At 39.0% G+C, this 16206-nt stretch overlaps 1 protein-coding gene across 4 annotated transcripts in view; it reads left to right on the top strand.

Moving 5' to 3' along the window:
* DCLK1 (doublecortin-like kinase 1) overlaps positions 1 to 16206 on the top strand; it is a 322359-nt gene that overhangs the window by 152926 nt on the left and 153227 nt on the right. For all 4 annotated transcript variants that reach the window (XM_012723242.1, XM_004680201.2, XM_012723241.1 and 1 more), the window contains exon 4: positions 8769 to 8868. In XM_012723242.1, coding sequence (XP_012578696.1) covers positions 8769 to 8868 — 100 coding nt within the window. The remainder of the gene's footprint in view (positions 1 to 8768; positions 8869 to 16206) is intronic.

The following is a 16206-nucleotide window of genomic DNA, read 5'->3' as shown; positions in this document are numbered from 1 at the left end:
AAAAAAAGATTAGTTTTTCAGTTTGTCTTTATTTGACAACCAATGTATTAATAGTCACTTTATTTGCAACATATTAGTGATACCATCTGGTATTTATCTTTCTCCTTTAAATCAGAAAGAGAAAGTGGCTATTAAAATTAAAAAATCAAGTCTTATTTCAAAAGAAAAGCATAAAGTGGCACACAGGGGCCCTGCCTGGTGCTGCTGCTGTGGACATTATTGTCCAGTTTGCCACAGTCACACTGGTGTTGGTTTGCCCTGCCTGCCTCACTCCTCTCTATCCTCTGCCTCGTCTGGCCCTGCTTTGGGGACTCCCACTGGGGGCAACCAGGGGATCAATAAAAGGAGCTTGAAGTAGTTCTCAGAGAGGTTTCAAGTCAAGTTAGGCCAGCATTACTGATCAAATGTGACAAAGATAACCATGTGTTCGCTCTGAGTGCCACATTTTCCCCATGGGGATTGTTTTTCCTCATTTGCTCTGAAAAGCTCTGTATTCAGTAGTTTGGAAAACAGTTTCTTTTCCACTGATCATAGCCAAATGTTTCTGTCCAATTAGAAACTGTGCCACTGTCTTAATGACCCACTAATGTGGCTTTTTTGGAAGACCCTCTCCACTATCACATATAAATTTAACTCTGTCCATCATATTCACTTCAGTGTACAACATGGTGATTTGGCACTTACATATATTGTAAAATGGTCATCACAGTAAATTTATTCCCATCTCTTCTTAGCAATTTATGACCCAATCTTATTGCCTGTGGCCACAATACTGTATACTACAGTTCTATCGCTTGATAACTGGGAACTTGTACCTTTTGATCCTCTTGACTTCTAAATAAAGTCACACCCTATTTGTCTTCCTTTGCCTCACTTAGCATGGTACCCCCAAGGTTTATCCATGTTGTTGCAAATTGCAAGATTCCTCCTTCTTTATAACTGAATATTTGACAAAGCTATTTATTGTACATATGTCTGCACATATATTTTTGGGCATGGCCATCCTTAATACTGAACACCCATTCTGTTTGGGTTGCTGTAATAAAGTGCCATAGACTGGGTGGATTATACTCAATAGAAATTTACTTTTCACAGGTCTAGGAGCTGGGAACTTAAGGGTCAAGGTACCAGCAGATTTGATGTTTTGTTTAAAAGATTTATTTATTTATGAATACAGAAATGGGGTACAGCCAGAGTTGCAGGGGCAACAAGAGGATTCATCAGAGACAGAGTGGGAAGCAGAACAGGCAGATCAACAAAGTACACCTATGAGGGGAGCAGCAGGTGAGACAGGAGAGGTCTGCTGTGCCATGTGGGTCACCTCCTGGACAGGGATGGAACTCGCGCTGTGGTGGTCACCGCTTGGTTTAGCTTCGCAGTGCAGAGCTCCAACCCGCTGCACCACCAGGGAGGGCCCCAGATTTGGTTTTTGAAGAGGTCTTCTTCCTAGGTGGTTGTCTTTTTGTCACAAGCTCTGGTAAAAAGTTAACCGTCTCCCAGTAACATCACATCAAGGATTAGGATTTCAACATATAAATATTTTGAAACAAACATTCAGACCAGAGCAGCCATCTTGAGCTAAACTGATGGGCACGACTTAATGTCGCTGTTATGGACTCCATTCCTTTAAACATCAGCCTATTATTCCAATATTAACTGGCCAGCTCTGAATCTCAACAGTATCATTCACTATTGCGTAAGAATATCTTAGAGCTTCATGTTGCAAATTTGTTTTCCTCCCTTCTCACATGTTTAAAATTTTCTAAATCATAGTTTGAGAATGAGGATTTTTATTTTCCTGTCTCTGTTGTTATTATCATTGTTGAAATAATGTATTTCTTTTTTTTTAACAGATTTATTTATTTATGCTTACAGAACTAGGGTACAGACCAGAGGTTTGGTGAGTGAGAAGATTCACCAGAGACAGAGTGAGGAGCAGAACAGGCAGATATGCTGAAATACACTGCTGAGGGGAGCAGCAGCAGGTCAGGAGAGGTCTGCTGCACCATGTGGGTCAGCTCCCTGGCTGGGAATTGAACTTGTGCTGCGGTGGCTTCAGAGAACTTCATAATGGGGTGCTTTAACCTGGTGCGCCACCAGGGAGAGCCCAATTTATTTCTTTTTCATAGTTAAATACTTCTCTGAACAATAATCATAGCTCCTTTAAAAGATTTTTTTTTTTTAATCAGGAATCTCTAGCTAGAGGAACGATTGTAAAATAACTTATCATTTGCATAACTTATCATCAAACAAGGTGGTAATAGAATGATGGAGAATTTCTGTTTATGACAACACCTTCCTAATACTTGGCTCTAAAACTAATTGTAGGTATATTTTAGAACAAGAAATCTATGGAATTACATGACTGTGGAAAAGATAAATTCACAATGGATGAGTTACAATATCATGTGGCATAATGTTCAGTGCTAAGAGAGGGAATAAAGAAGCCAAGTATGGAGTGAACTTGGAAGAGAGGCCTTCTCAAAATTAGGTTTTGGCAGAATGAGGATCTTCAAATGTGCCAAGTTCTAAATGCAAGCTAATTATAAGTCACACTGAACTATGCAAAAATGAGGTTATTGATTCCAGTGCCTAAGATACACAGGTGATGGGGGTTTGGGTTCCTGTTTTAAGAAAGGTGTAAGCATTTGTCTGGTTAAGAGCACCTATTAAAATGTAAATAACAGGACTTTGAAGCCTAACATCTTGAACTGGCATCAGTAAGAAATTATATTTTTTTTTATTTATGCCGCAAGGATATGTTATACTCATTGATTCAAAAAATCCGTTTTTTATTTGTAATCTGACTTAAAATACATTTTAAAAATGTCAGTAAAACGGTGTCTTTAACCTAGAAACACCTGATTAAGACACAATGACTGGTGTGATTTCAAATGAGGTCATGATTGCAAAGATTCCCTGTTTCACTTGCAGAGGGCGCTCTTATAAAGAAAATATTGTTCAGACTGCGCAGAGATTCTAGCCCAGCTCTGTGATGTCAGCATCACCATGGAGATCTCATTCCAATGAGGGGGAATGGATTCCACAGGCCTGCTATGGAAATGTGTAAATAGCAGATGCTTTTATTGCCTTTGTTTGAATCTCTGCCCTTCCAGAGCAACTCAAGCCGGAAGTTCAGAGGAGAGGAAGTCCTTATTTGTCCGCAGTGGTGGTGGCTTTTTTTTTTCCTTGTAAGCAGCTTAGCCACCTGGGACCAATGTGTGAAAAGACAGGTTAATGAAAAAGATAGGAACCCAGATTTCATATAAAGTGAGTCAGAAAACTGATAAAATATATTTTCCTGAGCCAAAAAAAATTGAAACTGCCTTAAAATTTTATTACTTTCTTATTATAAACTATTAATGTGCAGTATATGTCACTATTATTATAATGGCTTATCAGCAGAAACTTATAATACACAAACATAAGGGTACATATTCTATGCATTTAAAGTAGACTTGTTTTCCTGCAACTTGGTAGTTAAGAACCTGCATTTGAATTCTAACAGGATTTAAATTCCTGTTGATCTTCTGTTTGCTTAATCTGGTTAAGTTTTTTTCGAATCTGTGTAGTGAAGATGCTAATGACATCTAACTAGTGTCAAATAGAGACTGTGTTCTTCATAGAAGAGAGCACTAAGTGTTATTCTTTAAATCGAGGAATTAATAAAGTACAGAACTATTACAGAACTAATACAGAACTATTCTTTGGCTGTAACACATGAACAAGAATTTCTATTTTTATCATAAAATAACTGTGCTAAAACATATTGGCATCAATATGGAATCTAATAATCAGAGAATTGAAGTAACTGCTCCAAATTTATGCAGTGATTGTGACATACCTAGGCTTAGAGCTCAGTTCGCCTGATCCTCATTTTAGGGCCATTTTAGCACATCTGGCAGTTGTAATCACCCATGTTTTTTGAGATATAGAGGGTATGCCATTACGGTAAGCACCTCTGGAAATAAATTCTTATGCAATAAATGGAATGCTTTTACTGGGAGTTAGAGTTTTTGTTCTTTAAATGTCTATATTATAGTAAAAGCACTAAGTGGGAACTGAAAATAGAATGTTAAAGTATTTATGTGCCATAAATTGATTACCTCCTTTATGAATGGCCTATAATAGAGATACAATTTGTTTTTAGTATAGGGACAGAGGATAATATTTGCAAATGAGTGCAGATCTCTGGTTCCCACGAAACTAAATGTTGATGACAGATTCAAGAGGCCTGGAGTTAAAAAAGTTCATAAAAATAGACCTATAAGGGCCCTCCCTGGTGGCGCAGTAGGTTAAAGCACAACACTAAGGAGCTAAAGCCACTTCAGCATGAGTTCGATCCCCGCCCCTGGAGGTGACCCACATGGCGTGGCACTCATCTTTTGACCTGCCCACTGCTCCCCTCATCAGTGTACTTCATCTATCTGCCTGTTCTGCTCCCCACTCTGTCTCTGGTGAATCCTCTCACTGCCCCTGCACCTCTCACCTGTACCCCAGTCTGTATGCATAAATAAATGAATCTTAAAAAAAAAAAAAACACCTGTAAGTAGTAGGTGTGCTTTGGACTGGAATGGAGAGAAAAAGGAGAGAAAGGCTTGAGTCTTATACTGAATCTTGAGTAGTAGTCAGAGGGACTTGAGTAGGCAAATAGATAGGAGGGGATAAAACACAGGAAAATATATATATATTCCAAACCATACAAGTAGGGAAGAAAAGTTGTTTTTTTTTTTTTTTTTGAGAGTAAGCCAAATAGATAAATTGAGATAAATTGGAACATGTTTGAGGTTAAAGCATAGTTCTTCTATCCATCCTTCTGCCTGTCCAGGAAATGTATATTAAGTAGCATGCATGATGCCATAGCTAAAACTCTAAAACTAGTTCGACTTGAAAATAGATTGTAACTAGATTTTGAGGAACTTGGAATACCCATCTCAGAAGATGAACTTTTCCATCTGATGGTAAGCCATTGATGTTTCTTAGATCATGGAGAGAGATTTTGAAAGCTTATTAAGAAAGAGTCAATTGACAGTATTGAGCAGGAAAGATTGGGGAGACACAAGGTTGGAACAAGAAAATCCATGAGAAGGAAATGCCAAGGTCCACAAGTGGAGAATGAGCTCATGACTGATGGGGCATTAGGCAAGGGGAGATGGGATAGGAAAAGACCTGGGTTTTTAGCAATGTTGTGCAGGGAGCAGCTATGACCCTTGTGACACAGTCAGGCACAGAAGGCCCTGGTCACACCAACTCACTTGGGGGGCTGGGAGTATGAATGATGGTGACAGAGAAAAGCTTAGAAGGGAAGCCTCTGCTTCCACACAGGTGAAATCTTTTTTTTTTTTTTGTCCCAGACTTGCTTTTCTCTGCCTTTGCATCCTCCCTGAATCTAATCTTGATGAATGCTTCCAACATTGGATACCTACTTAGTAGAGATTTCATGATGAAGTCAACTGTCATCATTCCATTATAACAGGGAGCAAATTTTTTAAATATCTAATTGGAACTCAGTCTTTTAAGTTTGTTTCCAGGCTGAACTTTGAGAAGCACAAGTTTAAAAATATCAGTAACATTGTATAGCTATATAAAATCAGATAATTATTCAAACTATTAATTTTGTATTTCTCTACCTTTACTATTCCTTTGCTATTGGAATGCACAGTAATGCTTAAAGGAGAATTGTCAAAAGTATGCTGGTCTAAAGAAAAGGTGTTATAAATCTTCCTCTGTTATTCTTATTTTGTTAAATGGAATGAATACATTGCAGCTTCCTCTAGATCAGTGATAGTGAAGTCATAAATAATTGAAGTGCACAGATTATCCCAAGTCCATCTTTATTATGTCCTGGGTGTTTAAATCTCCTTTGCTCTCACATCTATTACATGACTTCCAGAAAGGAGCAATTTTACAAACTTGAATTTGATCTACTGACCATACCACCTTCTCTGGTGGGAGGTTGTGAACAAGGAAATGGCTGAATGATGCCAGAGCAAAAAGCACAGAAATTCTATTTCTAATGACTCAACAAATTCTTTGATTTCAGTCACTGAAGACTGGGAGGTAGATGAATACATGTTGCTTGGCTCAGAAAAATCTTTTTCCTATCTTTTTGTGCTGGGTGATGACAGTTACTTTTCCTTAGCAATTGCCATATTCCTTTTATGTTCTTGGAATCCTGGAGTTGGAAACACCATCAAAAGTTCTTCATGTTTCATTTTCCACTTGCTAACAGAATTATACCTAGACTATCCAGGCTCGATTGTCGTCTGCTCTGTTCTTTGAGTCTTAGGATAGGAGGCTGGGGCGTGGGCTTTGGATGTAATGCTGACAACCTGCTTATGATCTGTTACAGTTCTGTCCACATAGCAGCAGTATGACATCTGTATCCATTGCTGAAGATGAGGTTGTTAGCAGTCTGATGTTTTAAAATGCAAATGATGGGAACATGTAGAAAGGAAGAGCAGTTTCCTTTAGAAAACACTTTTTATCTGTCAGAGAATCATCATCAAAATATTTGGGATAGAGGCCTATCATAAACATTTTATAAATGTTTGAATAATTAAATATTTTTTATCAGCTGCCTGGGAGGAGAAGGGTGTCAGCTTTTTCCTTTGGGTGCTCTCAGACTTTTCTTCACCTGTGCCTGTCAGCACAGTTCCTAAAGGAATCCCATCAAACACTAGACCTTGTGATACATGTTAGAAAATAGCTCCATAATCATATAAGTTGAGAAAGCACTGGATTTTTCTATCTCCTCTTCAGAGTTGTGGAGTACATGAGATAGTGAGGGTTTGAGAGGACCAGAAATAAACCTGTTTACACTGAGTAGCCTCAATATTTCCCAAATTTATTTGGTCAAAGAATTCTCTTTTGCAGAACACCTAGTAACCATTCCCATTTTAAGAAATGCTGCCTCTTAGGATTCTTGGTTTACCGTTTTGCCTGGTAGGGAGAACACATCTAATTCATTTTTTTATGTACATGACCTGGCATAAATAGACACCGTAGGACCTCAGAAGATACAATGAAATGGCCTATGTGGACCTGGTTGGATCATACCAGATCTAATCAAGAAAATTGGGACAGGGTACAGAGTGGTAGAAAAAAAAAAAAAAAAAGATGAACAGGGTCACAGTTGGAATAAGACAAAAAGAGAGGAAGCAGGAGTAGACTCTGATTTCGGATGGTTTGCTTTTAACCCAAATAACTCAGAATTTCTGACACTGCTCTTGAAGATCTTCTCTTGATCTTCCTGTATGATAACGTTGTCCCTTAAATCACCCATGTTTTCAAACTTTCGAAGAGTTGCACTGGCAGCCACAGTGGTCTCATTCACTCTTAATGCTTGTTGTGAAGTGACTATAGAAATTTCATTCTAAACATTTCAGCCAAGTGATTATTTAGAAATGAGAGCTTAGGTCCCTCCCTGGTGGCGCAGCAGGTTGGAGCACTGCACTGCACAGCTAAACACAAACTAGCTGCCTCAGTGCAAGTTCAGTCCCCATCCCAGAGGTGACCCACATGGTGCAGCAGACCTCTTCTGTCTCTCCTGCTGCTCCCCTCAGCAGTGTACTTTGTTGATTTGCCTGTTCTGCTCCCCACTCTATCTCTGGTGGATCCTCTCATGGCCTCTGTACCTCTGCCCTGTACCCCAGCTCTGTATACATAAATAAATAAAATCTTTTTAAAAAGAAATGAGAGTTTATTTGAAAAAATTGTCGGGAAACCACATATTATGGTTTGGGGGACTCTAAAGGATGCTGTTTTCTAGATGTACTACTGTAAATCTTGCAGTGCTTCTCATATGTTAGAGTAGTTCTACCAGGGACTGACAAGAGTAGAACCCCAGATGAAATGTGGGGTCCTGCAGATGAAACGTGTAAAGGAGGAGCCAGCTCACGAGGAGTAAACATGGACCAGAAGGAGCTAACACTCCAGGAGGGTTTTTCTCTGATCTTCAAATATCCAAGGGAAAATGCTACTGGAGAGGATTTTCTACAGTTCTGGATGGGTGGCTTCAATCAATTGCTTTTTATGATTTGCTCCATGTTGTCAAAAGAAATTGAGACTAGATAGAAATCAGCAGAGTTTCTGGTACCTTCTGTTGGCATTATACGTACTGTGAACAAACCATACCACATAGCCAAAGATAGAAAGCAAATATTTGAAATTGTTCATTTTAGCTACATTTACTTGTAAATGGCATTGAGTGCTCCAAGTTCTTACCAGAGAATAAGTTGAGTAAATAACAAGAGGTGGTTTTAAAAACGTTCCTTTTTACATTACATTTTATATTGCGATGTAAATGTTTGCCTTCAGTAGTTACCCAAAGCAGAGCTCGTGTGCACGCTATGGCATCAATTACTGAAAAAACATATTTGTTGCTAAAACCCCATGCTGACTTTTATTGCGATCAAAGAGAATTACATTCGAAAGAATGAAGGGCCAGTCTTTCCCCACATGTTGCTGTGCCTGCTATTATGAAAATATTGGGCTCTTACCTCCTAGCCTATGGATAGATCCAGCAAAAAATGTGACAGTTACCGGTTCTATTTTCCCTCTGCTGTCTTCCTGCACAACTGAAACGTAACATGCTTCTTACTAGTAACAGATGCTTGGAACCTTCTTTTGAAATTCCTCTAGAGAAGCTGCCCTGTTGATTCCATTAGACAGGAAGTGGCTTTATGCAGATGTCGTCTTGCAGGGATGCTTTGTTGTAATTGCTGTTCTGCTGACCTCTTGCTGAGTGCCATGCTTTTCTCTTGTAGGTGATGTGCCTTCAGGACTTTTTTGGTGACGATGACATTTTTATTGCATGTGGACCGGAGAAGTTCCGTTACCAGGATGATTTCTTGCTAGATGAAAGTGGTAAGGAAAAAAAAAAGTTCAAAACCAGGGAAATTTGAGGCAGCTTTCCAAAATGAGCTGCACCAGGCCAAGATTATGTCAACTCCAAAGCTACCAAATCAGTTTCAGATCCTCTACCAGCTTGTCTTTTCCATATCTCGAATTTCTTTGATATTTTTATATAGAAAACAGATGAAATGATAATTGGAAAGGTTAAATCATTTAGAAGGGTAAATTACCAATGGCTAATTTATAACCATTTCATAACTACATTGATGTGCTATGGAAAGCCATAGGGTGGGATTTCTACATTTTTAGTTATATAGTTTTGTCAGAATAATAATTGTGAGGTTTGTAGTCATAAAATTCATTGTTTCTAGATTGAGCTCCCACATGGCCTCCTGTTGTTTCTAACTGAAAAAATGGTTTGGTATTCCTTTGCCTTTAAGTACTGTAGGATGTGCATATGATTAACATCTTTGCTAATGACATGCAAAAAGGAAGGTAACTATCTTCCCATTTCTTCTATCAATATATGATTGTTTATGATTGAAAGGAAATCCATCTAAGGAAATAAATATGAAAGTCTATAACTTCAAGAATGATTTGTTTGATATTCTAAATTATTTCAGAATCTTAATGACATCACAGCAAAAAAACAAATAGATCTTTGGTAATATTACTACCAATTTCATTATTAGGGAATATTACATATTTGTTGCAAATTGGTATTCTAAAAGCATTGAAAATGCTTTTTGAAATAAAAAAATTGCTTAGATAAATGCAAAGAATCAATGAGCTTTTGGCAGTTGGTGGGAAATATTTGAGGACTAATATAACAGGTTAAGTGATAGGATATGAGTCCCATTTTCACATTGCTGATGTACATTAACATGGGGCATTTTAATTATATGCTTGTAGACAAACATCAGTTGTATGTATTAAACATGCCACAATTATTTCAGCATTTAAAAATAGCATAGGGCATGTTTGGAAGAATGAGAATAAGCAACATTACCCTTTTATTGTGAAAATACCAAATGCCCAATAAAAGTATACATAGCATGTGGTGATAGATAGACAGATTTAAAAAAAGGGGTGTGATACTGGAAGAGATTTAAGTTACATTGATTCAGCGTTCCTTACTGGAAGAATAGTTTGATATCTGTATCCCTTTAAATACATTCCATCTCTAGCTCTGATAGGCATGCCCTTTGGGGGCAAAGATTTATATAAATATATCATGTATATAGTTTCCTCGGGGAGGGCCTGTTCCCAACCTGCCCCTTCTTCAGGATAAGACAACCGCCATCTTGCAGAACAAGTGAATGTTAGGGGTCAGGCAGAAGAGCTGACAGCACAGTTTTGAGAAAAATAAACTGCCTTGACTTTCAATTTAAAGAAAATAGCTGCTTCTGATAGAGCGGTCGGGGAGAACAGATGCCTTCTGAAATGAAAGTTTCATTTGTTGCTTTGATACAGAAAGCAGCTTGTCAAACTGGAAATGGAATACAGCTCCATTTCAAATCAGCAGACTTGGCCTGGGATTCCCAAATCCACCATTTCTCTGCAGTCCCCAGGAATATTTGGGGTCCCTCCCCCACCTCCCCCAGTTTGTTGGAGTCTCAGGTGGAATTTTCTTCCTCATACTGTGCTCTCCACCTAAGATGCTACAACCTTCTCCTATTCAGTAAATAGACCTGTGGCAAAAGGGACTTTCTATAAAGCACAATGAAAATTCTCGTGATTTCCTTTTAGAGTCCTTTCTCATGAAAAAGAACACATCTCTGTATGTACACATACACATACACATACACACACACACACGTGTATACCAGGGCACACAGCTCACAGCCGTTAGGACACCTTGCCACCACTTATGATTTGGCCCTTTGAAGAACAACTTCAGCTATTTCAGTGGGAACCTCACATCTCTTCCCCTGATAAATATACCCTAACCATTTCTTGGTGTGAAATACATTTGCTGAGTAACAGCGTCCTCCCGCAGTCTAAAAGAAGCACGTGGATTGGGGGAGGGGGACGAAAAGATTCTAAATTGAGCTTTTACTTCCTTGGATGAACTTACCCTGAGCCAGAATTCACAGGTTGACAACTGCAATTTCCCTTGTACAGCATGTTCTAGTGCTAATGTATTAAAATTTGAATCTTTTTTTGAGTGCTCTGAGTATGATGTAGCCCAGCTTATCTGTACTTGCTAAGTGGTATTTGCATATCGAGGCTGCATTTGGCCTGTTTCCTAGTAGCTTCCTAAAAGGAGTGTCAGCGGGGGAGATATAGAAGGTTTCACCATTAATACTCAGGCGGGGATGTGCTTGGTTTAATGGCACCAAGAAGTAGCCTTTTGCCACAAGGCAGCACTTTTGTTTTATCTTTCAAAATTAACTGGGCTCCCTGTGTGTTCAGGATTAGCAACAATACACTCCCCTTATTACTGCTGGGAAAGCTCTGGAGACCCTGCCTCCAGTCTTTCCAGTGCAGAGTTTTGTCGTTACAGACAGACATATATTGGGCTCCATGGGTGCCAGATCAATATTAGAAACTGTCTTTCCTCCCCTAACTTCTCACATTAAAAAAAAAAAAGAAAGAAAGAAAGAAAAAAAAGGCTTTCTTTTTCCAGCTTAAAATGTAACCATTTTAGCAATATCGTCATCAATCAGTTAAAACTTAGCACCTTAGAAATGGTGGATATGGCACTATATAGAGACAGACAGAGCAACAGAACCTTCTCTGCCTCACTTGCTGTCTAATTTAGGATGATGAAACACAGTTAAGGAAAATGCCAAATTGTAGACAGGAAACTTACCATGCTTATATATTGGTGATAAACTGACAATTTTGTGATTTGTTGCTACTTAAATGTGACAAGATTTATTTAAAAAACGCCTGCATCGCCCCTGGGAGGGATAGTTAGCTCCTTGGTGATGAGTCTGTCACAAGATGTCTCCTTCTGCTCAACTCCTGCCTCCAATGTGCATGGCTGTTTTCTTCAGCCACTCGCCTCCCTGCCTTTCTTCACCTCTACACAGGAGTCTAAATATCTCTCATCCTTTCTTTTGCCAATTCTGAGTACTCTTGGTTCTGGTATAAATAGGCATCATTTTGAATTTACATATTTTTGCAGACATACTATATATGTTTCCTAAAGACTGTCAGAACAAAGCGCCCTGAACTGGGTGGCTTAACACGAAAGTTAATTCTCTCACATTCTGTAGACCAGAGACCCAAAATCAAGGTATGAGCAGGGGTGTGCTTCCTCTGAAGGTTCTAGTGAGGAATGTTTCCATTCTTCTTTCTGTTTTATTTGTTTCTTTCTCACTCTCTCCTTCCTCCCTCCCTCCCTCCCTCCCTCCCTCTTTCCCTCCCTCCCTCTCTTTCTTCCTTCCCTAACTTTCTTCTTTTTTTCGTAATAAAAAGACTATCTCAACCTATGGAGGCTGGGGGTTGTCTGACCTTGCTAGACAGCTAAGAGCTGTTTTTCTTAACTTGATGCTATACCAGGTGACTTTGCAGATCTGAGGAGTCCGCTGCTACACTGTGGTCAGCCACCCTGGCTACCCCTTGGATTTTTGCAGCCTTTCTCTGCTCTCTGCCCGTCTTCACGTGGCCTTCTCTGTAGAACAAATTTCCCTTGTAAGTGCACAGTTGTGGAGCTAGGGCCCACCTTCTCCCAGGTTGACCTCATCTTAACAGGACTATATCCACAAACCCCTGATTTCCAAAGAAGAGCACATTCATAGGAACTAGATTTAGGTTTCCAGCATGTTTCTGGAAGCTCACAACTCATTCCACAGCAGATGTTGTTTGGAGTACCTTGTAATAATAATAAAGAAGGAAACCTGGGGTGGGTGCTGGCCAGTCAGGGGGATGTGAGGTAACACTGGTTGACCACAATGCATGGTTTTGGAGTACTCCTTCAAAGGGTGTCACCACAGCATGCCAAGTACTCGTGACCCTCACACAGTCTACTGTACACCTTCGGCCCTCTGCTGCCCACCCCTGCCTCAATTCTGTGGTCAGAATGCAAGAGCTAATTTGTGTTTTGGTCAACTCATTTTATTTGTTTGTTTTGGCCTTTCTTTAGATTTGCAGTTATAGCTTTATGTTCATTAGTCGGATGTATAACAACAGAGCTGTGACAAGCTGGCCCTTGAACCATTCACAGGAAGGAGGAGGAGAATGTTATGGGATAGTTCTAAGAGTTTCAGCAGCACCCCTCAAGATCCCTTTGACTAATTTGAAAATAGATGGTCTAAATGATAGGGTAGTGGTTTTGCTTTTAATTGATGAAACTTCCCTGTCTAAAAGCTATGGATTTATAGGTTGCTATCAAATGTGTGAGAGGAGATATGTAATATGAGTGGCCAATGAGGTCCCTAAGGTTAGGGACTTTTTGCTGAGACTCATACTACGCGGTTCTGCCTTGGTTTGTATCTAGTTAGCATGGTTGGGAATTTGCCTTTTTGGGAGTGTTGATGGTGTGTGGTTGAAATCATCTGGGAAAGAGGCTAATGTGGGAAAGACAGAAAAAGGAGCCACAAATATTTTAATAGGATGGATTGTATCTAAGAACTAAAATTGAATGGTATAAACAAGAAGTATTGCTCAGAGAGTTTTTATTTAAAAAAAAATGGACATCTCTTCAAGCTTGGTGAAGAGCACTGTAGTTTTAACAGTAGCACATGTGAAAATTACTTTTGGTTGACTACAGACTTATTGTGAGATGAAATGTGTTGTGACTCATTTGCTGTAAGTACTATAGGCAATTCATGTATTATGAAACCTTTAGCCCCTGTGAGTGAAGATGCAACTGTTGACTGAAGCAAAAAATTAAAATGAAAAATGTTATTCAAAATTCACAAAACTAGTATAGTAGTATGGTAATTATAGTATAGAAGTGTGAAATAAACTTAAATAACTGAGCTTTCACGATGTTTTTTGTATGATTATAGCATTTCTGAGTTATAAAAGTTTAAAATTGTACTCACTAGGATTGTGTGTGTGTGCTTGTATTCATGGCTGTCTCTGGGGAATGCCAGTACAGCTCTCCTTGCAATAGACAGATGATAGGCTCATTGGAGTCTTCCTGGGTATATACTTCTAGAAGGGTTGTTTCATCAGCTTCTCTTATGCACCTCGTGCACCTGGAAAAATATATCTAGAGATATTCATCCTGACACTCCCCAGAGACTCAGGTCCTGAATGAGATGAAACAGGGCCGCATCAGGTACCATTATCAACAAGTACTGATTGTTTTCCCCAATTCTGAGTGATAAGAAATAGGGTGAAAACCCAGAATAGTAGGAATAGCATTAGAAGATACAGCTCTGGTACCAGCGCCATGTCCTGCTCGCTGTGTGATCCTTATATTTCCACGCCTGCTTCCTACTCTGTAAAACACCTTTTATCCTGGATCTAAAATAAGATAATAAATGTCAAAACATGTTCAGAACTATGTTCCTTATTACTTAGTGAATGATGGCCATGGATGACACCTCAGCTGAAATATACCTCCTAGTGGACTGCAGATGGACTCAGTCATACAGATTCATTTGCAGGGCTTAATTGGAGACAGATGTCACTTTTTTAAGATTTGCTTTCAGTGTTCTTTAGAACCAAGAAGTGATTATCTATTGCATTCTTCCCAATTTCAACTTATATTCCTGTGGCTGTAAGAGGGTATTAACGGACCTTTGAAAAGATCTCTGAAAGATTAAACCAAACCACATTTAGAACCAGTTTGACTTCTAAAAGCTGGGAACACGCAGGAGTCCCAGGCCTTCTGTCCATTTGAATCTGAATGGCCCTGCAGTTCTGTGCTGGGGTAGATAAGGCTGGGAACCGCAGGTCACAGGGAATACCCAGAGATGCTAAAGTCTAGGTAAAGACCAGGCCTCTGCACAAAGTAGTTTTGAAACTAGTAACATTCATTAATTTTATACATTTACTTAATGACTTAAGCTGTCTTATTATGTGGCAGGCAGTGTGTTCAGAACAAATAATATATACTGCAACACACACACAAAAAAAAACAGGTGTTTTCTTACTACTTTGTTTTGATTAAGCCTAAAGATGTCAAAGGATCTTGCATATTGAAATTTGATTCATGATACTAAATGTTACTTATTGTCCTGATGTATTTTATCTCTTTGGAAATATTGTAGTGAAATGACTGTGGGCCACAAATGATAATTCTTGATCTACTTAAAGTTTAATAAAGTTTACATCGCCACTTTTCAGTTGTATCTGTGGGTATATTTATTTAAGAAGGGTGGCAGGTGTTGCTGGGATATTTTGTTTCAGTAGATGCTAATTCTAGGAACGAACAATTCTTGTTTCAAAGAAACACTATAGCTGCCTTGTTGAATAATTGCCAGGTTTCTGTGGCATTTCAATGTTCTATAAAAAATCTGCTCTGATCATTCTTGATTGCATGGAATTTTAGAATACTGCTTTGACATTTGAATCGAGGGGGCAGGGGCTATTTGTTTTTTTCTTTTGAGTGTAAACAGAGAGCACATTAATTAGTGTGCTTTGCTCTTCAGCAAACTTATTTTCCTCTTAACAGTGAAAAACTTCAGGGGCTCTGGCGGCTTGCTCCACCATTGCTTCATTTTAACTCATGCATAAACAGTTCCCAAGAACCTAGGGATGTTGCCCAAGGTGATCTACTACCAAGCTATGGAGATGTACACCATATTGTATTTTGTTGACAAAATCTGTCTCCAGCACAAGCTAGTTTCTTTACTACAAGTAGGTGACTTTGTAGTCTGGATATCAAGACATTGTATAACACCGAAAACCTTTTCTTTGCACTTTCTTTTCTGATCCCCATGGGCTTCTTTTTATTATATTCCGCAATGGTGACACCTGAATTGTTGACATAGAAAAGCCAACAATATATAACGCTGAGAATGAATTCTGTACACTGAGCGTCTGGTCAGTCTTCAGCTCACCCTCTCTCCCCAGGCAGAAATCCTCCCCACAGCATTGCAACAGCCGTTCACCCATCCACTGCTAGAAGTGTCTGGATAGTAGCTTATAGCTTTATGAGAAAGTTAATTCCACTGCCCACTAGTGCTGATTTTTGATATGTTCTTTCTTATTTTGAGCCAAATCTAATCTCTCTCTAGTTTGTACACAGCAGTCCTAATTCTGCCCTCTAGAATAATGTATCTCCACCACCCTCCTCCTTAAAAGGTGAACTTTCCAGTTAGCACTCCAAGATAATTAAAGTCACTCACTGAATTATTGTATTTTTCTTTCCTTCTAGAACAAAATGTCTTCATGTTTTCACTCACCACCTCTTTTCCCCTCATCTTTCAAAGAAAAGATTATTAT

The sequence above is a fragment of the Condylura cristata genome, unplaced genomic scaffold (genome assembly GCF_000260355.1).
Source record: "Condylura cristata isolate star-nosed mole 26May11 unplaced genomic scaffold, ConCri1.0 scaffold00010, whole genome shotgun sequence".
Taxonomy (NCBI): Eukaryota; Metazoa; Chordata; class Mammalia; order Eulipotyphla; family Talpidae; genus Condylura; species Condylura cristata.
Note: the sequence above shows the minus strand (reverse complement) of the source record. Positions and strands in the feature narration are given on the sequence as shown.